Below are 24,352 nucleotides of genomic sequence, written 5' to 3'. Positions count from 1 at the left end.
GCCTGTTGGGATCTCTTTAATCCAAACTGAAGAAAAAACGGTGAGAGAAATCAGGCTGTGTGCGGCTGCCTTTCCATCACTGCTGATGCTAGAAAAAGAAAATGGAGAGCAGCAGCCTGCAGCCTGACCAGTGCCACATCCCGCTGCTGTGGCAGACACCTGTTGGAGAACACAGCAGGGCTCCACGTTCCTCTGCTGCAGCCACGGACACTGAAACAGCAGCGCCCTGGGAAGGAAGAGATGAGCCCAGGCACTTCCTGCTGACCAGTGCTAAGGGGTTGCCTGCTCTCTGCCCTTCCCTGCAGCTCACTTTCTGACAGGCACAGTGGTGGCAAATCACTTGCTTTCAGTCACCAATTCAGATGTGCTGACTCACACTCCCTCTTTCATTCATGCCAGCATCCAGCAGCCACACTTTTCACGTCTGCTGCTTCCATGGAATTTTTCACCCCCCCACGCCCAGTTAAGGGAGGAAAACATTATAGAAGATCACACATCACATTCATGACTTTCACACAAAGAAAAATGCACAAAAACAGCTGTTTGCCACAACTGTTTAGTTTTACTATTTTAATATCATGAAATAAAAGTACAAAAAATTTACAGGTATATTGTTTCTTACGTGAAGATTGAACAGTTAACATTTGCATTTATTTTGCAGTGAAACCTGTACTCTCAGTCACAGAATGTGATTATTAGCCACTGACATCACCACTGAGCATTTCATTTTAGAAAGAAACTGCAAAGGTAAGAGGCAACAATCTCGCAAGGCTTCTTAAGGACCAAAAAAATCTCCAACTGTACCAGTAGAGGTCACGTTCCAGTCAGCCATCCCCACCTAACACAGGTTTCCCACCTGGGAGGCTGTGTTCAGACATCTGGACATCTGGGCCAAGGGGGTGGAAATGGGAGGCTCTCACAAGCTGTGGGCTCTTGGGTCCTTGTTCAGCGCGTTCCCCGAAATAACCAACGCGGGCACACGTATGGAAAACAAGGGGTGAGGCCTGCAGGCTTGGCATGCCCTGTGCTGCTCACTCCTTTCCCACTGCTCTGAGGACAAATCACAAACTGCTGCATGTGAAGTGCTGAGAGCTCAGTAACAGGCAGTCAGCTCACCCAGAGTTACCGCAAGTTTATCCAAAGAGGATATCCAGGAATGCCTGCAGACTGGGGCTGCCATTAACTGACTGAAACAAACCCCAAGATTCCAATCTATTGTTATTGTTGTTTCCTAGAACATTACAGCTACACATCTTCCCAGCCAAAGTCAAAGTTAACTCCATCAGCTGTACAGAGATGAAAAACCCTGCATTGCCTTAGCCTGTGAACGTGTCAGGCTCCATTTCATACATGCCCCTCAGCTTTTCAGGCAGGCTTTCAGGTAGAAATTTATTCATGATGGACTGATCTGATCGAAATACTACATCCTTTGCTGGACTGTGTGGTGCCTTTTCAAATAATTCATTTCATGAAGCATGCATGAAACCAAATTTTGAGTTTACAAATAAATAAAATGGTGCTCACCATTCATTTTTATATATTTTACCATTTACTGAAATGCTGAAAGTAACTCAGTCCTGAATGAGGTTTGGGGGTGTTTAAATAAAAAATACTTGGAAATTGAAACCACATTTAAAATTGGAAAAACTATGCTTTGTTTTTGGATGGGTCCTGCTTGTTTCTTCTCTTTACGTCCCAATTATAAACTCTAGCCATATCTGAGGGTGTGGAATTAAGGAAACAGCTCACGCTATCAGAAAAGAGAAAAAAGAAGATTTTTAAAAAAGGAGAAAGAGCAGTTTACAGAGTTGGTCACTTAGTTACAACAGTCAGTACAGAAACCATTTCATGAAAGGGCTGACTTCATGCAGAGCTTCAGCTCCCAGGAACACTGGTAACTGCTGGTAACTGCAGTATTGAGATCATTACTTAAAAACCTCCAAAAAGATATTGCAGAGAAACACAATTTCAGTTTTGCCTAACTCTGCTGATTTCAGTCAAGCTGCCCATAGCAGCTGTATTTGCCTCTTTCAGGCATCCCAAACTCCTGCTGCACTAAGACAGCTCAAGTATCAACTTGAAAGAACAGGCAGTTGTGCCTTCATTAAACTAAATCTAATGCTTCAGTTAATGGCTACACTCGTTAAAACAGTTTTTAACTAGAAAGTATAAAAATCAACCCCACATACCCAGGAGGTGGTTCATGACAGCATAAAGGAATTTAAAAAACACTGAGCACAGCCCAAGCCAGTCCCTTGCTTGCTGCAGCAGGGCTTGTGCTGCTTGGAGGCAGCTGCAAAGGCTGTGATGGGCAGCAGAGAACAATGTTCATATGCTCCAGAGGAAGGCTCACTGGGCTTTAAGGTGGCCAGGGCATCAACTCAACCTTCCAACTCACTCTGGAGTCAGTCTGGGTTGCAACCACTGCATTACATTTCATGAGGACATACACACAAGTTTTGTTACCTCTCACACACCAACCTCCAACTTAGCCCTGCAAACACAGTACTGCCTTACATTGCTAGGACAGTAAAGTTCACAGGTGCTACAGAATTTTGAGGCAGCCAGTACAAGATGAATACACATCAGAAACTTGTGTTACCTGGATGCTGGCTTTCAGATACATCTCCTCCCCTCCATGAATGAAAAGGATACTGACTTCTGTAGTGGTGAACTGATCTCTGAGAAAATCCAGGTCTTCCTCTAGAAGATCAAGGTTTTTTGTGGCTGTTGACAAATTCTTCTCTAACAGAGCCTGAGCTTCATCAATATCATATTCAAGCATCACATTGGCCTGAAAAAGAAAGATTGATAAAAGCTTTTACTCTTGCATTGTAAAGACTAAGCCCCACCAAGTGTATTTTAGGCTGTTGCTCAAAACCAATCCCATAGGCAACACTGTCCTGACAGGCCAAGACAAGATTCAGGACAGGAAATCTCCAAATCCACTTGAGGCCTCCACCCCTTCAGTAACTGAGTAATAAATCTCCCTAGTGACTTAAAGTTCTCTTCCTATAGCTAAGCAAGAAGGGATTTCTTCTCCTGTGGATCACATTCAGCCTTTCAGGTATTAGCATCTCTTCCTCACTGTATTTGAAAAGTGAGAGACCTTACATTTCTTAGCAGCACCTTTCAGGTGCCACACAACTCTAGAAACAGTTTTTGTTGGATTCAAGATAAACCTCAGGCTCTGTGTGGAATGCTGACAAACAGCTGGCACTGTCAGTAACAAGAGCTACTACAGGTATTAGAGATACAACAGGTATAGAAGTCCTCTCTGATGCTGTGGTGATGGTTTTTAATCCACACGTGGTTGTTTCAGTAAGAAGCTACCACAGGACGAGATACAAGAGCAATATCAGGTGAAAATGCAGCAATGAAGCTTTGTCCTATTCAAGAACTGTGCCCTGAATGGAGCCACAGTCTGTGACTGACAGGATCCCACAGAAGGCTACACTGAGCTGCCAGAGCTGGATAAGCTGTTCTTTAAAGCAAGTGGAGGACAGAGATCCCCAGTTACAGTGACACACAGCCCAACACAGAGTGTAGGCAGCAAGCAGCAGAGAGGCAGAAGGCCAAGAACACCTAAATAAAATTAACTGTGTGTGGCATTTCATTACAGCTTTTCAGTCTGAACTGTCAATAAGATGAAACTTCTCTGATGTTCTGTTAGAAAATAAACCTGGGATGTTCCATGAAAGCCAGTGTTTATGAATTCTGAAGACAGTCTCCTAATAGTAACAGGTACCAGATTTTTTTTTCTTTTTATGATAGAAATGGGAAAGGTTGGGAGCAACTGTCCAATTAGTCTGGATGGTTCATGTGTCATCAGTGTTTCTGTCCTAACCAAGAGGTTTTGTTTGGCAGCCAACACTGGGATTTAGGAATATCCATGATTTAAAAGTCTCAAAATAAGCATCAGCAGGTTAATCTCCACATATAATGAAGCCTCTAAATACAAAATACTCCAACCTGATAGTGCTTAAGTACTTAGGAATCTGGGTTGTGAATGCTGATCCCAGCAGGCTTTAATGCAAGTCCACTCTAAATGCTGGCAGATAGCTGTGAGCAACAGAAATCCCATATTTCCCTAAAAAGGTGCATGAAAAGGGAAAGCAAGATGCTGAATACAAATAACATAGAGAAGATGGGAAGCTACTTGCCAAAATAAATTATTTTGCTGGGCACATTCCCATACCAGGCAACGTCATTAATTTGAACCAAAAAGTGACAGAAATGGTAAGGGAAACAGAAACAAGGTTTTTTGAAAGAACAATCCAGCAAAAAAACAATTCTCTGAAGTCTTACTGTTCAGGAACCAAAGAGAATGGAAGAAGAAATCTTCACCAACACACTGAAGTTACCTGGTTAGATGTGCTCTGCTGCCACGGTGCAGCACCACCACGCACCCGTCACCAGAATCATGCCCACCACAACCAGGGGAGACAGCAAACAAAACTCTCTTTGACAAGCCTTTTATTAAGTTATTGAAATAGTTTCAGAGAAAGTTCCATTTTACTTACCCCCAACCACAAACACACTTTATCTGTAGGAGGAACTGAAGCTTTGCAGTAGAGATTATCTGCCAATAAAAATCTGGTTTCCATTGGATGTGTGGAATCCTTAAGACAAATGATAAAATTTACAATTGCTATTTTTACTGGAAACATGCTAAAGACATAAAACTTAGAATAAAGAGCACACTTTTCTGCTTTCTGCCATTGATACAGTATTAACTTGTGTAGAATTCTACATTACTTCAACAATAGAGCTCCAAGAATAATGCATTTTTAAAAGGTATATTTAAAAACAATACAGAAATCTCTATAAAGAATGGAGATGAAGTCAAAGCTTAGCTGCAATCTATACACTATTAAAAATGAAGTTTGCATTACAAACATTAACTTTTTTTGAACTAGCTTTCAAAAAGTACTACATACCTTTAAAAATAAGTCTGTTATTTATAAAGGCATATTAAGTGTGCTCTCCAAAACATTTCTTGCAATGTGTTCTGTTAGGGTGGAAAGGTAGTTAGCTTTTCTGATACTCATTAGATATTCAAAATAATTTACCTTTTTCTTCTGCATGTGTTTTAAAATTTCTAATGTCTGTTTAATTTCAGGAATCTGACTTTTTAGCCTGTGAATTAACAACAGTCATAATTTATTATTTTACAGAGACACAAAGTTTCCTAAACAAGTGATCAGTTTTATTATACAGTCCACCCTCCATTTTAAAACTTGTTAACAGCTTCTTCCAGCTTACAAAAGCAGGTTTGAAAGACATGTGATGTAAAGGCAGCTCAGCTCCAGCTTCACCTGCCCCTCACAACACCGAGGCTGGCTGGCTTTGGAAGCACAGCAATCACTCAGCTTTCACATGGGAACAGGAACAGACCCCCTTCCACTAAACAGTACATTCTGCATAGTTGTAATCTCCCACAGGACTGCGAAACCTCAGCAGAAATACAGGTTGAAACCATTGCAGGTAAAACAAAACAAGTGTGTTTCTTCTGAGGTTCATGGACTATTGTGACAGTGAGAGCCACAGGACTCTGCACTGTTGGAGCAAAAGCTCTCCAGAGCTGAGGGCATCGCTCTCCCCAACAGCCCTGGCAGAGGCACTGGCATCCCCACGGCCTTCCTGGCCACTAGATTTACTATTTTAAAAAACAGAACTGTGCTAAATATTTCCCAAATCTGCAAAAATTACAACTTACCTCCTTTTCTTTTGAGCAAGATTAAGTTCCAGAAATTTATACTTCTGATACTGCTCATCCAACTTCTTAAGAACTACATCTGCTGTCTCATTTCCAGGCTGTTTCATAAAAGAATCTACATCTTCCTTCAAGGGGAGAAAGAAACCCTCAGTGTTAGAAGAGTTTTATGGAAATCCTAGACACAGACATGCTATCATCCTACTGCAGCTACATCTAGGGGGGGGTTGAAATGTAAACAAACTTTTTTTCTGAACTGGAGTACAAAAGCATTTTGTTTCTCAGTCATCTCTTCATTTCCCCCTTCCTGCTTTTCTTTTTGGTAGGGAACTAAGGGACAGGTGCAAGGATCACTTGATAACCGTATTTGTGAGAACATGGTTAGTGGTGCTTCCAGCCCTGGCTGATGTCAAGTGCCACCTTACAGGGATGGGTGTCCATGGAGCATGGCTAAAGCTGGGCTTCCTACCTGTAAGCAGGGATAATGCTTCTCTGTGGCTAACCAGGTTATGAACTGTTTTGGATAAAACTGGTGAAGGAAAAGAGCTTGATCAAGCATGTTGCGGCAGAGAAAGATGCAAAGGGAGGAAAACTGAGGTATCTGCTCAGACAGGCACTATGGAATTGAACAGCCTGGTTTCAAAAGCTCCTTCTATATTTAGCAGGAAGCCACAGAAACCTCTAGAGAACAACTCCAGCCAGTCCTACCATCAACTGACAGTGAGAGCCACGGGAATGGCAGGAAAAGCTGCCAGAGAAGAAAGGCCTGAGCCAGCAAGGATGTCAGCCTTGGCATGTGCCTCCTTCAGAACCCCAGCAAGCAGCTCATCTGCTGGGGGCCCATGCTCCCAGCTGCTGACAGGTACATCAGGCCAGGGATCAACCATGCATTTTTGGTCTTGCCACCATGTACACACAATTCCAGACAACCCCACTCCCCCACTGAGGTAATTCTGCCCCTGTCTACACAGCTCAGTAAAACCTGATGGAAGCCCCACCACAGGCCTCTTCAGCTGCTCCTTTTGAACTTGGTGTCTCCATTCCGGAAGTTCCACACCAGAAAAAGACTGTAATATGTTACTAAAGTGATATCAGACATGGATCTCCTCTCTTATGATGCCTTAACTCTCTTGGCTAAAGAAACTTACTAGGAAATTACTGAATCTGATAAGATGTCCCTGCCTTCCTTATCATTAAAGAAATCTGTAGCAGAACAGAAATTCCACAACCTGCAGCAGGCAGCACTGTCCAGCTGGTAGATCCAAACTCAACAGACCACACCTCAGACTGCCTGAAAAATGCTTTAAGTACCTCAGGGAAGCAGGGAAGCATTCCTGCCTCTGGATAAAGCTCCCAGAGAAGCCTTCAACAAAGAAAACAAGGATTAGGTTTGGGAAAGTGGTGTCAAAGTGAGGCCTGAGGATAGTGTGAAATGAAAACTCCCTCTTGTGGAAGCAGCTCTGCTTGTTTAAACCACCCAGGGCAGAGAGCAAGAGCAGGGGGGCAGCAGCTCCCCCACACCCTACCCGGCACCCAGCTCTGCCTCAGCCCCCTCTGTCTGTGCACAGGGCAGGACACAATCCACATCCTCCTGAAACAAAGATGCTGAGAAGTGAATCCAGAAATAAATCCAGGCCCCCTACATACTAGTGATCTCCTTCCACTACATAATGTCCCAGTTCAAGGTGAGCTCACATTTACCCCAGGGTTTTCCAGCTGGGGCTTCCAAGCCTGCTGGTCAGGCTCTTGTCCCACCTCCCCATCTGCAAGGCTGAGGCACAGTCACTTTTTAAGCTTGACCAGGACAGCTCTGAGGCACAGCTGGCTGCCAAAGCCATTAGGATCCCCACTTGGTGGTGTATTCCACAGCACCTCCACTGCAGAATTCTTACAACACTTACAGGTTCTGCAAGGACCTGCCAAAACTCCTCTATATCTTTTTAGGAAGAAAATTCACTAGAAAGCACCATTTTGCAAACTTCTAGCCAAGCCACAGGAATGCTCTGTAGAAGCCCTGAAATGCAGCAGGATAGCACATTCTCACGTGTCCCTACAGTTCTCTTCTGAGTGATGACCCAAATAAAGAGCTGCAGGCACTCACTCTGCAGAGAGCTCCAGCACCTGGGGGCATGAGCAGAGAACACGACAAGAGACAGTATCTGCAGACCTGCATCATCACACCTGCTGAAGAAGGCAGAACAGAGAAGGCATTTTATTTGGAAATGTCTGGGCAACAGCTCAAAACCACCATGGCTGAAACTTCTGTTTTGGGAGTTTGTTATCCAGTAAAACCCTCTTCTTAACACTGCTTACTGTGAGTGCTTAACATCACCTGAAACCTGGAGAGGGACAGGAGTGTACAGAAGAACTGCCTCAGAGAAGGCACGAGCCACAAACTGTGTGAGGAGCCTCTACTGAACCAAGACACTTACAGGAAACACCCCTGAAGACAAGATTCACAGTAAGACTGCCCATGCAGCATGTGGGGGAGAAAATGCCAAGCAAGAGATCAGCAAGTCTTAAAATGTTTCTGAAATAGAAACCCATTTTCTGAAATAAAAAAAGCTCTAGTAAAACCTACCCTCAAGACAGTAGTATTTTCACTCTGCAGAACAGAATACCACTACAACTTCTCAGTGCAGGCTTATTTTGAATAAAAGTCTATTTTAACATCTACATCCAAGTACTCTATGATCACCATCGAGGATTTCTTCTGCAGACACACCTGTATTCAATCAGAGCACCTCTCAAACTGAGAATTAGGAAGCTTCCAAGATGTTCAGATCCAGAGATTATGAAGATCCACAAGGTTTTGAAGAACTGAAGAGAAGCACAGGACTAAGGCACAGCCCCAGTACTCTTGGAGCCACGTGAAAGAGCACACAAGATACTTCAGACACAGGTACTGAAAGGAAACAACATGGAACCAAACACAGCTACAAAGGCAGGCAGCAGCATGGGATGAGGGATGTGACAGATGCCCTAAAAGTGTTTGCTGAGGCTGTTTATGTTCTGCTTCCTGCCAGGATCAGTGAGGTCTCACAGGGCAGCTGAAGACATGGCCCTTCCCTTTCACCTTCATCTAAGCTGGTTTCTCATGAGGCATGGAAGGAAGTTGGCTGGAAGGAGCAGTGGTTTTCCAGCCCAGTAAGAATTTGCCAGATCCTAATTATTGTTAAAAAACCTTAAAGGAAAAGGAGGAACTGGATCACTGAAAGTACATGCACTGCACCTGTCTGGTCAGATCCTACACCTAGTCAAGACATATCAGCAGTACAAGCACTGCATCTAGAAACACCAAAATGCAAGTCAAACAAATTCATGTCTATAAAAGCAGTTGTATCAGATGGGGCAGACATCCAACACTTCCCAAGATCCCCAAGGCAGCTAGGTACAGCCACTGTGACCAATAGTTATTGATCGAAGGAACAAAAACAGCAATCAAGACCGAGTACCAAGACTGAGCTCACAGCTGAAGGTGGACAACAGATGATTGTGAGATTATGCCACTGCATAAGTCACTGATTCCTGCTTTTCAACCCCTCAACAGAATCATCAAACCCTCGGTACAACGGTTCATCAGTTTTTAAAATTGGATAAACAAGTTCGGCCTGTTTTCCAGAAAATACATTTGCTGGTTTTTAAGAACACGCAGGCGCTTCTGAAAAGTGAATCTTCTCAGCAGTGTAAAACTTGATTGAGAGACGAAGATGCATGGAAAGGTGTTTGGAGGACGGCACGTTATCCGTGGAGCAGGAGCGGCAAGGCGTGCCCCGCCCAGAGCGCGCCGGGAGGGCTCTCCCGACACGCCGCTCGCTGCCGAGCCCGGCGGTGCACGACCGCGATATTGCTGCGGTACGGCCGAGCTGCCCGTACGGTAGCGCACTAGCTCGGGATGGAAACGGGGCCACTCACCCGGGAAAGGCCCCGGGACTGAGGCCGTGAAGAGCCTCCGCCATCCGCGCCCCCCGGTACCGCCCGCCCGCCGAGTGCCGCCTAACGGGGGCCGGGCCCGGCTGGCGGAGCACAGCCCCCACTCCTCGGCCCCGCTCCTCACGAACGCCGCCTCGGGGATGCCCAGCCCCACTTCCCGGACCCACTCCCCAGGAACGCCGCCTCAGGGCTGCCCAGCCCCGCTCACCACGAACGCCGCCTCAGGGATGCCGAGCGGGCCGCGCTTCCCGCCCGCCGCTGCCGCCGCCTCGCTGCCTCCGGCCGCCGCCATTTGGGAACGGACGGTGCATGCGCCGCGTGCGCCGGGCGGCGTCATCACGTCAGCGCCGAGCGGGGCGGGGCAGCTCCGGGCACCGCCCACCGGCCCGTGAGCGTCAGGAGGCGGGGCAGGAAGGGAAGGCCCCGCAGGAAGGGGAAGGCTCCGGCAGGAAAGGAGAAGGCTCCGGCTGGAAGGGGAAGGCTCCGGCAGGAAAGGAGAAGGCTCCGGCTGGAAGGGGAAAGTCCGGCAGCGGGGGCTGCCTGCCGTGTCCCGGCAAGGACGGGAAGGAGATGTCGCCTCTCCCACCCTCTGCTTGTGCCAGCGGAGGAAGCGCCCTTGTTTCTAAACGCAGCTGCTGTGCCTCTCCCGCAGCGTAGATGACGAGCCAAATAGAGCGAAGAGGAGCAATGCCTTTAACAGTTCACAGTAAACGTTTCTGAAGATCGCTGGTAATGCCTGCCCCGTGTTCACGCACAGGCTGCTCCCCACAGCCAGCTCAGAGTCCCGGCCGCTCCGGTGCCGCTGGGGCAGCGCCAGGCCGAGCCCGCAGCTCCTCAGCACTGAGATGGAGACCAACACGAACAACTGCTAACTAGTCCAAGCTCATAACTGAAAACAGATCTCTGAAACCTAAAGAAACAAAACCACACCTATTTAAAAATAGAGATTTCTGATGCAGAAAGAAGGAGCACCTGCAGCACCCCATGTCCTTACCTGTCCTCCACACTGCTGGAATGACGATGGCTGGGGAATGAATCCAGCTCCAGGCAAACTCAGCCAAGGCTCACAGTCTTCCTGGAGCCTTCCCTTCTCCAATGTAAATAAACACACAGGTGGAACAAGCCAATTAAGTACCCTAATTCAGCCATGGCTTATAGGCATTATAGAAAGCCTTAAGCCTGAGAACACAAAAAATGATCACATATACACATGCCTTGCATATGCCAAAGTTTATTTTTTTCCAAAACTTGTATCATCAAATATGTGGATATGAGCAGTTTTTTAAAAAATGAACAATTTGCATATTAACAAATTGTGAAGTTCCACAATTAAAATATCAACACAGCCAGTCTTGTGCTTAGGCTTATTTTTTAAAAAATTCATAGAACATAAATCCTTAGTTTTTTTTCCAGTTTGTGGCTAGTATATTTTTCCACACATTCTGTATTCTTATAAAATGAAGGAACTCACAGAAAGGAACAGCTGTACAAGAATACATCTGAAAAAAAGCAACCTAAATTATCATAGCTCCTTTTAAATAAATATCCAATAAAAGGCACAAACCTGTTATGGGGGAAAACATAACATACAAAACAAGACCTATTAAATAAATAAAGTGTGGGTTGGGGTGAGGGAAATCTGTTCCAGCACCTATTTTGTCATTGCTCCAAGATGAGATTCCAGCCAAACATTTGGTAAAGGATTAAGCTTAATCACGAGGATACACATCTGAGATATACTGAAAGATTTGACGTTACAATTCCTGTTGTAACTGTACCAGTTACTACAATCTCTTTAAATAGAAGATCATGAGAATCTGCATAAAATATTGATGCAGCAATGTACAGATCAATGACAAGTCAGATACAGCTTCAGAGTCATAGCAACAGGTTTTCTATAGTCCTAGCTATCAGTAATGTATAAATGATAACATGTACAGTTTCCATTGCTCAAAAATATAATCTTTTCAATGGAAATAAATGACTGATACAGTGCCTTTAGATGTTATCCTTACAATACAAACTACCCCAAACAAAGTTTTCCTTTTTATGTACAAATTAAGCACCGATCCACAGTGCGTACTATTCTAATTGTAACCCCCCCGTCCCTGCCACACATCAAAATATCCAGCTGGGGATAGACAGACCCTGTATTCAATTTTGTAGTAGAAGTTCTGTTGTTGTTACTTTTGTGTGTGTGGTTTTTGCTGTTGGTTTTGTTACTTTCTTAAAAGTCCATTTGTTATTTCGCCTACAAATATTCCACCACTATTTGCACAGAATAGATTTTTCTAGTACACATGTCCAAAATTTATTAAAAAAGATAAATCAGTAACTTCTTGGAGGCAAAGTCAATATATCTAGAGAACATTAGAAAACCCCAGTTATTTAGAGAGGTACATGTTCAAGTCCAAGAGGCCTCACACAATCCACCTTTCCAAAGTCCCTCAGAAGTCATCCTATGGCGTGTTCCATGACAGGCTGCCTGCAGCAGCACCAAGTCCCAACAGTGAGGCTCAAGTGACCCACTAGAGTACAATAATGCAAAGTGTACAGCACAAATCAAAGTCTTCCTCCTTGCTCAGACAAACATGAAGAGATATCTTCGAAACATGGAGAGACATCTTAGTCATCAGCTTCCTGAAGTATTCAGAACGTGATTCTGATCCACTGAGTTGGAAGGAAAATCACATTTATATACATCTCTCTTCACTCATCACAACTACTGTGCGCAGTTTCTGCAGGCTGGTACGGTCACTCTCAAGAACAACCTTGGTGTTCAAAGTGGGTTTTTGTGTGGAGAATAGCCATAAAAGCCTTGACAGCATCCTAAGTCCTTGGTTTTCACTTCTCATGTATGTTATTTAAACACATACTCTGCCATTTTATGTGTTCCAGTACATGCACAAGGAAGAGTTGGGCAAAACCCAGTCCTGTGCACCTGTGTGCAGAGAGAAGGTACAAAGCGATCTGTGCTTCACAAGGATCAAGCTGTAAGCTGTGTTTCAAAGCAACAAAAGAAGGTAGGTTATAAAGTTCTAAAAACATACTTTGTGGCTGTTTCTCCTTTTTTAATACTAATAAGTTGATATCAGACAGCTTTGCTACAAGAAAGCAGACCAAAGAACCATTAAAAGATCCAGAGCAAATCAGATGTAGTGCAAGCTATTATCCAGTACTAAATCCATTTCTGAGCCAGGTATATTCCAGATATTCAGAATGCTCTGAAATAAAGTTATAACAAATATATACTGCTTGCCAGGCATTTATTTGCATATTTTATTAAAATAATGTGTTATTACTTATACAACTCAGTATAAGAAAGAGACCTAACAGCTTACAGTGCTAGGAACTGCCTGCTTGTAGCACTCTCACTTCTGCCATTAATGCCCAGACATTTCTAACTACGTGGACTGATCTAATCTGAACACAAGGCTGCTGAATGAATCTATGGAATTCACTATTTCTTAAATAAACAGTCGCCTCAACACAACGACCCATTCTAAATGGCATCTATTCCCTCAGCATGTGGAGGGCAACTATAGGCACTGAAGAACTCATTGGCTTAAAATTGTACAATTGTTCAACCCAATAAAGGTGGATTAAAGCTTGAAGCCCTTTGTAATTCAAACTTGAACATTAAACTACCATATACTGGGTCCAAATTCTTTCAAAATCAATATACATCAATGAACACTGAGTTTTAAATTTCTGCAAGGTTTCATTTTCCAGGAAATTAGTTACAGATTTCAAGGGTTGGGGAGAGGAGTTTTATTTCTTTTGTATTGATTCATTGGGCAAAATATTCACCACAGGGTTAAGAAATACTACTTTTGCACTCTTTGGACAGAATTAAGCATTTGGAAAAATACATGAGTTGTTCTCACTCTGAGGAATGTGCTTAATCTAGAAGTTCTCTACAGAAGAGTTTGACAAGATTCTCAGGCCTATCTGCATTTATGGTGAGAGTGAGAGATATTTCTGCAATTACAGTCTCTCCCAAAAGATTAAAGACATACTATGCTGGAGGTCTATTGTAACAATAGAAATCTCAGCTTTAATATTAATCATTATTAGAAGTAATTTTACAGGAGAGCTTTTCATTGCATTTTGCAACAAAACTTCTGGAGGAAAGGTTGTTCCCACTTCTATCTACTTAATTATAACTACTGGGTTTTTTTAATGCTATCACTTTTTATCAGACAGTGAAAAATACAAGATAAAGCATTTTCATAGCCAATTTCAGTTCTGGAGGAAGATTCTTAAGTACAAAATATGTTCCAGAAGTCTGTACACATCTGACCCATTGTGAACAGCAATATTTCATAAATTAGTTGATTTTAAAGATTTTCCTCACAAAAGAGTCCGGATTTCTTAATGTAGCATTTTTACCTTGAAATTACTACAGAAGAAAAAGATTACTGCAGCATCAAAGAAACAACTATCTAAAAGTTTACATGTATTTACACATTTAAAAATAATTCTTTTTATATGGTTTACAACTAGGTTCTTATTTCAAAAAAGAAGCACAAGCTATTCTCTACAGCTGGATAATTTCAAAATAGTTGCCAGTTGACGAGTGTCAGCATGATTGCAACGTTTGAGTCGTTTGACCTAATGGACTTCAGAAAGCAGAGCTGGCTCTCTTGCCTCCACTGCAGTTATCAACAAGGCTCAGAGTGCTCCCGTGTGCTGTGGTTGGGGCACTGACAGACCCTGGCTCCCAAGGCTGCTCTTCCTCAGCCCCTGGTGGGAGGTGGCACCTGCAGAGAAGGTACCTGTGGAAGTGCAGCTGCTGGCACCTGTTGGAGCTGCATGAGCTGTTCTGGAACACACTCATTTCCCCACGTCCATCACAGACTTGCAGCCTTGCAGCTGCTGGCTCTTTTTACTTAGCCCTGTAATACTGACATACCAATGGAGCAATTTATTATTTTTACTATGTCTGTGTAATATGTGTCTTGTTGATTCACAGCATTTCAAACTCACATTATAAAGTTTGCAAATGACTGTAAGTTATTCCAATGTGAAAAAGCTGTCTGATTTCACACAATGTTGGCCTTATGATAATGCAAGCATTGCTCTATCAGAGTATTTATTAGAGCACATAAAAATTTTATTGCTCAACTCGATTACGTGTTGTGTCTTGGTTACAGCAGCCACAGAATTTATGAATAAAATAAATAACTTTGACATTCTCAATCAGTTACTAAGGTAATCCACTGATGATTAAGGTTGTAGAGCAATCATGTAACTTTCTCCTTGATTTTGAACATGGTAATCCAGCTTGCACCTTCTGAATCAACCTCAATAAAAATACAGTTTTCTGCTGAGCAGTTAAAAAAAATCAGGAAACAAACATGACTTCACACTGCAGTGACTGTTATAAACAAGAATCTCTAAAGCATTGCAGTTCAAAATAATATTGTATTATACAGGGAATAAACAGTTGCCCTGTTCAGGAATACATCATGGAAAGATGGAAATTCAGTCTTTTCATTTTTTCACCAGTATTTGGTTGTTTCTCACATCTTGTTGCTTTGGTGGTTCTACATAAACTGTATCTGTGAAACAAAGATTATATATTAATGCCACTTACATAAAAAATGCTTTCTCAGCATTTTAGAATAAAGAATCTATTTGGCTGCTTTGTTACTTTTAAGTTAAGTCTATAGGCTTTGGCACATAAAAAACCCCAAAGAATATTAAGACCTATGTATTTGGATGACAAGAGTACAGTTTCTCCAGCTTGAATGAGCTCTTGTCCATGCTTTTTCCCCTCCCACATCACCTGATCCTTGAAGAAGCTTCAACACTGGTCTGGTCAGCATGACTCAACCAAGTATCCAGCTAATGTCATAGGAGACTAAAACGTAAATACCTTCACCACTTCTGTTTACTTAATATTGAAACAGTGAGAAGTAAAAATCTGAATTTTACTTTCTTCCTTGCTTCCTGCAATTCTATCATCTGAATTTACCTCCTCACCAGCAAAAGTTGCTGCCCTTGACTGAGGAACCCCTCACTTTCACATGCAGAAATAGACCTGCAGCCTTTCATGAAGCATTTGGTTGCGTTTGCCAAGGCTGAAGTTTCAATGTCAACAAGATTAAAGAGCACTGCTCACCTGAGTTTCAGAAACGGGTGCAAAAGGATTTGTTGGCCTTAGACCAGGCTGTGTGTACATCATTGTCTGGGGTGCCATCAAAGGAGCAGCTCCAACCTGAGGAGGTACCTGTGAGAACAACAAAAAACCCCACAAAACCAAATATATAAAATTCAAACTACTTTGAATCTCACTCATCTCTTTCAATGCAGTGTGAGAAACATTCCAGATTTCACACACTATTGCCAATACATTTAATTTGCAGGATGGTTTGAACATTGTAATTCATGACATGAAACTGGTAGAGACAACTCAATTCTCAGGAGTACAAAACAAATCAAGCTTCTTACCATTCCATATACAGGCACTTGAGGCGTGGTCAATGGGTATGTGATAGGAGCAGGTACCTTTAAACAAGAAAATTTTAAATTTTAGAGAAACTCATGCATACTCAGTAATAGATAAACAGAACTTTGAAAGCCACATACTTTTCAGTACTAAAAATAACCAATGTATTTACAAGAAATTGACTTACATATGCAGGGTAGTGCACTCCATTCTGGCATAGCAAAAGGATAAGATAGAAAATTATTTAATAGGTATTCATGCTGGAAATTCTAACTAAGGGATGGATTCAAGTCCAGTACCGTAACAGTTTTTAACTATGCTCATTTATTAAAACCAATGAAGTGTGAGGAAAAATGTGCAAGGACAGTAACATAAGTTAATAAGCTTAGAAACTTATCACCAGTAAAACTTACAGCAAAATTAGACATTTTACTACACCTAGCCAGATTTGAGCATATTGCTTGCACAAGCATATGTGTGAGAAGCTTTTAGAGGACATGGCATGCAATGCTCCTTCTTCCTCTCATTATTAGAGAAGGGCATAGAAAAAAAAGCCAAGAAAGCCAGTGACCATTTGGCTTAAAAACTGAATAGCGACAGATGTTTAGTCAGGTTGATGTTGCCCACATACTAACATCTGATGTCAGCACGTACCACAGTATGCCAAAAGAAAAATGAAGAGCTTTTGAAGCCTTATATCAGGTAACATTTACAGGCATAGCAATGCATGTTCCTCCCAAGGCCATGCTTTGTTAAGCTGTGCTAATTACACTGAAAGCCAGGTTCTGGATGAAACACTTGGCTATGGGATGGGATGCAGTGGCTCAAGAGTTGGAGGGTCAGCTCTGAGTGCCAGAGGCCCGCCAGGACACTGAGACCTTTGCACTTCTGGGGCACAGATTTTAAAGAGGCTCATAGCTGAGCTAGATCTTCACATCAGTAATTGTTGAACTCATGAAATAAAAACATAACTTTAAATCCACAGTGATCAGTGGGTACTAAGGTACCCTCTATGTTCCAGAAATAAAAATGCATCAGCACTCTAGCAACACATTGTAGAACACCTAGAGGGGATAAAGAGATTGTATGGTCTCAAAAAATCTTACATGAGAATGCAATACAACTGTGCCCTCTCATCAAAATTTTCAGTTTCATTTTTGAGTCCAATACTGGATATAATACTATACTCAACTTCTCTAATTCTGAATGAGCATAGTCATAAGACAAGAAAAATAGGCATCAGAGGCAGAACTATAGTTATTGCAAAATTAAGTCAGACAGCAGTCCAAAATTCACAGGAAATGTGGTAATTATCCTAGTTGTCTATGTAACTGAGATGAACATCTACTTCGCTCTAAGAGCTATATTTTAGAAGTGATTCATATTTCTATGAATATATTATGAATACAACACAGTTGAAAAATCTCTTTTAAAATCATAAAAAAGTCAGTTGCCTACAAATACCCCTCCTAGAAATGACAATTCTTTATTTAAATAACTATAAAAGATACACTTAACATCTTGTACTTTGTTAAAAATATGAAGTTGCTGTTGAGCATTATCAGAAGTCCAAAGTGCAGCTTTGACCTCATTATTAAGGTGCCTTGCAGAGATTGCAGCAGTGTTTCATGACAAAACTGAAAAAGGAGCAAAGACTGGAAGGAACTGCAGTTTGGCCCTGCAATTCTCTGGATTCTTAACGGTGAATTTTTGTGTGCACACTGGCGTGTGAGGGGGAGTGGGAGCATCTCAAACATGCACATCAGGAATTTTCTGGACTGGGATCATTTGTTTCAATCCTGAAAGAATTTATGAACTGAGACAGGTAATCTACCCTTCACTTGAGATACATGCCCTTAATGGACAAGTTTTTCAGTGAGGGGAAATAAACCATGCTAAAATCTTTACCTCATTCAGTAAGATCCTATGATCCTGTAAGCATTCCCTGCTACCCCCAGTCTTGTACCAAATGCCTTTGCTGTTCTTTATAAATTAATGCAAGCAGAGAAGCAGCATTTGCTGTAATGAAGTGTGATTTCACAGTACAGAAATTACCATGTGTGGAATAGTGGGTAAGGGAGTCGGGGTCCATGTGGTCGATGTGCTTGTTTTTGCTTGCCAGTTTGTTCCACCTGTAAGTTTTTTCTCTGTAGGCTGAGACCACTGCATATCTGATCTAAAATGAAGCCATGGTGTTAGTTTTTCATGGAGAGGCAACAGCTAAAGTAAAACAGCATAACAGGAAACCCAAACATCCTTAATGCATGCACACAGCTGAAATCTATGAAGAAACACTCAGAATTTCAGTAATTACTTATGAGTCTCTTCTCCAGTAAGTGTGAAGTCTGGGACTTCTGTTTGTGTTAAAAGTGAACTATCAGTACTGCACTGTGCATTTAATGATTAACTGGAGTTCGATGTAACTTTTATAGTGTTTCATGAAAATAAAAATACTTCAATAAAAATACAGCAATTGCAAAAATAATTAAAGTGAGTTTCTTTAAAAGTTAAGGTTGGCCACGTTGTGGTGACTGACCACAAACACGCTGTTTCAATGCACTTCTCAGTTATTTTGGATTGTTTCAAGAGATGAGATCCTTGCCACGTTAGTGCCAGAGACTTTCAGATAGGTACGTGAGAATATTCCAAGTACATATATGCGCTTACTTTTTAGATGGAGTTCCTCCAAAGCCAAGATCTGTGGGAGAAAAGAAGCAGACAAAATCCTTAAGCATTTTAATTTGGGAGGGAAAAAAAGCTTATTTTGCTTTTAGTAAAAAATGAGAAAGTGAATTTTAAAAGCTTCACACTTACTTCCTACTAGATTTGCAAGTGAAGAATCAAGGTCATTTGCTAAAATTTTTCCACTTTGCTGGCTGGCTACAGTGGCTCTTTGACTTTGTGGAGGTACTGTGGGTTGCAAGACATCATCTAGAAAGTTAAAACCTAAACAAAGAAAACAAAAGCAACTGTTAACAAAATGGTTACATGACATTTAATAAATGACATCTATAGGCCAGGGAAGTATTTTCTTTATAGAGCGCTAATTTGAGTATTTATGTGTGAAGGTTCAACATGATGGAAGTATTTAAGACTTTGATAGAAGCATAGTTTACTTATTTTTCATGGAATAATATATTGTACCTACTAATCTAAAAGAATCTTTAACTGTGCTTTAACAATACTTTGCTATACAGAAGAGAATGATTCTAACTCAGGTATTCTTCAAGAAACACACACAACCAGTTCTGCACTTCTGCCAGTGCCAGGCATTCTGAATGGAATCAGAGCGAAGTCATCACCATGTACCAAGAGAAAGCACAGAAGAAAAATGAACACGAGCTCACCCGTTAGGAGAATCCAGTGGGCCACGTTCAAAGTTTGTTCCCCCAGAGAGAGAGGAAACAGTTATTACACAGAGAATGAAATCAGTCAAAGCTAATTTTAAAGTAAATAACTAACAACTGAACTGATTGCTTCTTATCAGCCCATAATCACCTTGCCAATATATTAAGTTATTAAATTTCCAACTGCAATAGCAATTATGCTAAATTGTTAAGCAATTTTTGCCTGTAGGGTATAAATTAGTCATAAGGCAGTTTTTACCACTTGCAGTCCTGTACTCTGGTGCTGTAGATTTTCCTCCAAAAACAGCATCAAAGTCCACATTAATTGTTGAAGAGGCAGTACTCGGAGAAGCTGAATGAAGAGGAAAACCTGGAAAAAAAAAGTTGAGTAATGAAATACAGCCATTAAGTAATATCACTCATTCAAGTGAAACCAGAAAGTTTTAAAAAACAAACAAACAAAAAAAATCGCATTACCATCAACAGTCACAGGATGATACACAGAAGCATATGTTGGTTTATGACCACTAAAGTCATCTTTGCAAAAAGAGAGAAGAAAATAAGATCAGTTTTAAAGAGGAAAAGGAAGAGGAAACCAAACAATTAAGTCTGCAGTTAAAATTAGGAAGTTTTACTAATATAAAAAGGTTGTTTTTGTTTAATTTACAGGTTTGAAAAGCCAAGTAACTCCTGCATTCCCCATTACAAAAGAGAAAGGAGGCTGCAGTTTGAAAGAAATCAGCTGCAGGTCTTAGGATGTCTAGACTGGGCAAGCAGAACAAAACACTAGTTTATTTCAACTACAGAAATAAACGTTTAAGGAAATATATAATTTACTACACCTGGAATTAATGCACCATTTTCACTTGTTAATAAAAAGTGAAGATTGGCCCATATCACAAAAAGATTACATGGCCCACATTATTAGCATTATCACCTCCAGTTGCAAATAAATTACATGGGGTTTAGTTTTTTTACCACTAAACAGTTCCACTGTCTGTTTGGAGGAAAAAGAAGAATTGATGAAAGGGGTGGCAGATTTTACAGCTTCTTCAACTGGCTTCATGTCAAAGATGTCCAGATGAGGTGGAGAACCAACACAACCATTTGAAGACGAGAAAGGACCTTTCAGATGCAGAAGTGAAGGAAAGAATACAGAGTACAAATAATGGAAAAGAAAAACAGACTGAAATGATTGAATATGAGAATCTCTAGACAAAGTCAAACTGTAAATATTCTACCTAATGATCAAAGTTAGATACAAATTTTAAATAGATATTATCTAGATACAAATTTTAGATACAAATTTTTAGTTTCAGGTAGAAATCTTAACAGCTCTTTGTTTAGGGAAAATAATTCTAATATTGACATAAGGTGGGAGGTGGAGAATGACAGAACAAAGAAGTTAGATAGTACATTTTTGGCTTCAATAATCTACCTTTTAAATAGCATGTAAGAGTATTAATTCTACCTATTAAAATACTAACATTTACCATGGTGTTATCACTGGCTTCTTTTGGCATTTAAGCCATTTCTCTGACATCTAACCTGACCGTTCTTTAGAAGGATGGGTGAAGAAACTGGGGTCCACAGCTTTTTTACAAAAACTCTGAAATTACCAACACCTTTTAAATGAGAAGTATATTAAATATTGCTTAATTAAATAGAAACACTAGTCCAGAATCTTCTCAGTTACATCTGCTTAGGTTTTATTTCCCAGTGTTTTTTAACTTGGATCTTGAGTTATATTTCTTCTCCCTGTCCCCTTTTATTGAACAGTTCTGCTCCTTTGTTCCATCAACACTAATGCTATGTGTTCAAGGAAGTTGGTCAGAATTTTCAGATTATTTACTTCCTATTATGTGATGAATGTCTGGATGCAAAATAGTTAAGGTTTAAGATGCAGATTCAATTAAGTATGAACCTTGTATTCTAAGAATTCCCTTATCATTTAGACAGTCAAATCAAGGTATGAGCTCACCTCCCCAAGCATTGCTTGCTGATGTTGATATAGCTGGAGTACTTTGCACAGTTGGAACAAATGCAGGCTGAAGATCAAAAAGATCACTAGAAAGGTTGGGCATGCTGAATAAGAAATGAGAGACAGAGAGAAAAATATAAAGATATATAACAGGCATTGTATCCTTGCTTTTATGAAAACTTGTACCAATCTCATTTTCTCTTATTTGCTAACAGCCCATCAACAACAGTGATACAATGAACTGGTAATTAAGCACTTACTGACAAAATTCCTGTGGGTACACCAAGAAAACATCAGCAAAAGGTACCTGAGAAGTACCTAGGATCACAGTTTTGCAGTTGATTGTGGAGCTACAGGTCAGTGCAGTGATTTCTGTTTCTTTTGGAAAGCAAAATATCTCTCACCTATTTGTTGTGGGTGCTGGTGCAGCAAAGAGGTCAACAGCTACAGTGGTATTCACACTTTTTCCTGATAAAGTGCTTGGGGATGCTGATGTGGAAGTGGAATTTGATACTACAGAGATTTCTCTTAATCGCTGCTCCTGAAAGGCAAGAGAGACAGTTGGCATTTTAGTCTTATTAATTTATTAACATTTCAGTCCTGGAGATCTTTTCAAAGAAGAAAATTTAAATTATGGTCTTAATAAATAAAACACTTCTTCTTCTGCGAAGTCCTAAAAACAGAAAAATAACTGAAACTAGAGATAAGAGTATTTGTTTTAACAAAGCATGTAAAAATTAAGGTGAGACTTGATGTTTTCAATAATTATTTTGTAATCCATACCTGCCTAGAAGTAAATCACTTCTAATCAAGCTACACATTCCAGGCTCCCCCTCCACAGTCACTCAGAGAAACACCTCAATGGACATTTGTTCAGGAAGGCTCATTTCCCTTCTTTATGAGTCTCTTCATGGTTCAATTCAGACATTCAGAAATCACTGTGACAATGTGCAACCCAATCATAATGGAGCAATGTAGCACCCTTGTTTAAATTAATTTCAGATTTACATCCCTCACTACTTCTAGATATTTCACTGCATTTTTACTGCACTGGTCAAAGCACAGGTGTGTACTTTACACAACTCACATACCTCACATAAAACACTGAGTGACCTTGCAAGCTTCATCACCATACACTATTTTATCCAGTTACAAAACATATTTGAATACAAAACTTGATAAAAACATCCTACCTTAAGTGCCTGCAGTCTAACTTGTTCCTCCTCCAATGCCTGCTGCTTTTCTTTCTCATCCATCCGGCTGAATGACATTCCTGTATTGGCAAGTGTGGAAACAGCACTGGATAGGGCACTGGCTCTAAAAAGAGCAATAATTCGAAAAAGTATTATTAAAAAACCCATGGTCAGGTATACATCACTTCCAGTTTCATTATCAAGTGCCTTATTTAGTCGTGTGTCATCCTCCTTCCCTTACTCTCTGGTACAAAAGAGCAGACACCCCAAAAAGAGTTTGGTGACAAAGAGGCACAAGTGCACAGAGTGACTCCCTCGAGTTTCAGCAGGTAGGAACTAGAAAATGTGGAACATAGCAGTTGTCTTTGCTCTTTAAAGTTACCTCGACTAGACTGGAATGTTGTTCAAATGTCAGAAGCACAGAAAGCTCGTTTGCACACTATGTAACAGCAAAGAAAGCACAGCATTATTCATATGAACAGAATATTGTGGCATCCTTAGATTCTTGAAAAAAATAATCTGAGGGGAAGGACAGCAAATTGGGAACATAGCTCAGACTGATATATTTCTCAATATTTACCAAGTTTCTGTGAGAGAATGTCTATGCCGAAAGAGATCTCTCATTATTCAGTCAGAAATATTTTCACACATACTGATACTGTACTTGACAGAAAGAATAACACAATTTCTTTCAGCACAACACATCTAAGCTAATTTGGCTATTTTGAGGAGGGGTTGAATAACTTTTATGAGAAGGTTAAGATAAATTCATGGTCTGAGAGGTAGGCCATGAATATATAAATAATAACAATTAATACCATCCTGTCTTGGGTAAGAAGAATATCAAAATCCAAACACCTCGTAAATGTTACAAGTAAAGGACTTAAAAAAGTGGAAGCTAAAATGAATAATATACAAGGTCTCAGCTCAGTGGTTTATTACAGCATAATCAGAAGTCTGTCTGAGACACAGGCAGACATACCTACATTTCAAATGTGGCTAAGCTATCAGACTATTACTCACTAGATGTTTCATTTCTATTTCTGGGAAGATACATTCAGAAGTGAATAAAAATAAAGAATAGCACATGACAGAATCCTGAAAATTGTTAGAATGACAAATCTTAAGTACAGGCACTGCTGTAATTCGTTGTGTGCTCACCTGCTGGCAGCAGAGACTTCCTTTGTTTTCTTTCCCTCCACAGAAGCCAAATGCTGTTCCAGTGCCTCAAGCAAGCTGCTGGGTGCCTAAAATTAAAAGTATTTATAAAACACTGCTTTTATCAACACATCATTGTTTAGTACACAGATTGGTTTTCTCACCAACTGAAAACAAACAAAATCTCACACATCAGCAATGGTGCCTTTGGATTTTGCTGCCATCCTACACACCCAAATTCCATCTACTCAGTGGTGGTTCCTTAAAAGGAGTGGGACCACAGAGGCACGGAGGGAAGGATTCTCCAGAGTGGCTCTGCTTCTGTGCATACAAGTCAGATTCTTGGTTTTGGCAACAGTATTTGCTATGTTAGAATTAACTGAATAACCAAAGCTGATGAAGCACTACTCAAACTCACAGAAGCCCACCAACAAAGACCTGGCATTTTTTATATACTTTCCCAAGTAACAACAAAAACCCAGTCACTCTCCATTCAAATATTTATAGTCAAAGGCTTGCAGTAGAAACACCTGACAACAGCAGGATACTAGGTTTGATAAAACAGGGAAT

The 24,352-nt window shown here is 41.0% G+C and overlaps 1 protein-coding gene across 10 annotated transcripts in view; it reads right to left on the bottom strand.

Annotated features, from left to right (window-relative positions):
* Positions 1-540: 540 nt before the first annotated feature.
* Positions 541-24,352, bottom strand: part of VBP1 (VHL binding protein 1) — a 39,793-nt gene continuing 15,981 nt past the window's right edge. Inside the window, exons 9-26 of one of the 10 annotated variants that reach the window (XM_038164582.1) lie at positions 23,786-23,871; positions 22,625-22,748; positions 21,836-21,972; positions 21,432-21,535; positions 20,429-20,575; positions 19,928-19,987; positions 19,710-19,820; positions 18,918-19,049; positions 18,771-18,801; positions 18,159-18,279; positions 16,291-16,314; positions 16,106-16,162; positions 15,777-15,884; positions 5,720-5,844; positions 5,073-5,139; positions 4,524-4,622; positions 2,656-2,794; positions 541-1,718 (exon numbers count right to left, since the gene is read on the bottom strand). In XM_038164582.1, the coding sequence (XP_038020510.1) occupies positions 1,648-1,718; positions 2,656-2,794; positions 4,524-4,622; positions 5,073-5,139; positions 5,720-5,844; positions 15,777-15,884; positions 16,106-16,162; positions 16,291-16,314; positions 18,159-18,279; positions 18,771-18,801; positions 18,918-19,049; positions 19,710-19,820; positions 19,928-19,987; positions 20,429-20,575; positions 21,432-21,535; positions 21,836-21,972; positions 22,625-22,748; positions 23,786-23,871 (1,743 nt within the window). In that variant the 3' untranslated portion in view covers positions 541-1,647. Of the gene's footprint in view, positions 1,719-2,655; positions 2,795-4,523; positions 4,623-5,072; positions 5,140-5,719; positions 5,845-9,857; positions 10,009-10,864; positions 15,214-15,776; positions 15,885-16,105; positions 16,163-16,290; positions 16,315-18,158; positions 18,280-18,770; positions 18,802-18,917; positions 19,050-19,709; positions 19,821-19,927; positions 19,988-20,428; positions 20,576-21,431; positions 21,536-21,835; positions 21,973-22,624; positions 22,749-23,785; positions 23,872-24,352 lie in introns of those variants that run through there. The other 9 variants (XM_038164572.1, XM_038164573.1, XM_038164576.1 and 6 more) reach the window with 9 other exon arrangements.

The sequence above is a fragment of the Motacilla alba genome, chromosome 4A, assembly GCF_015832195.1.
Source record: "Motacilla alba alba isolate MOTALB_02 chromosome 4A, Motacilla_alba_V1.0_pri, whole genome shotgun sequence".
Classification (NCBI taxonomy): domain Eukaryota; kingdom Metazoa; phylum Chordata; class Aves; order Passeriformes; family Motacillidae; genus Motacilla; species Motacilla alba.
Note: the sequence above shows the minus strand (reverse complement) of the source record. Positions and strands in the feature narration are given on the sequence as shown.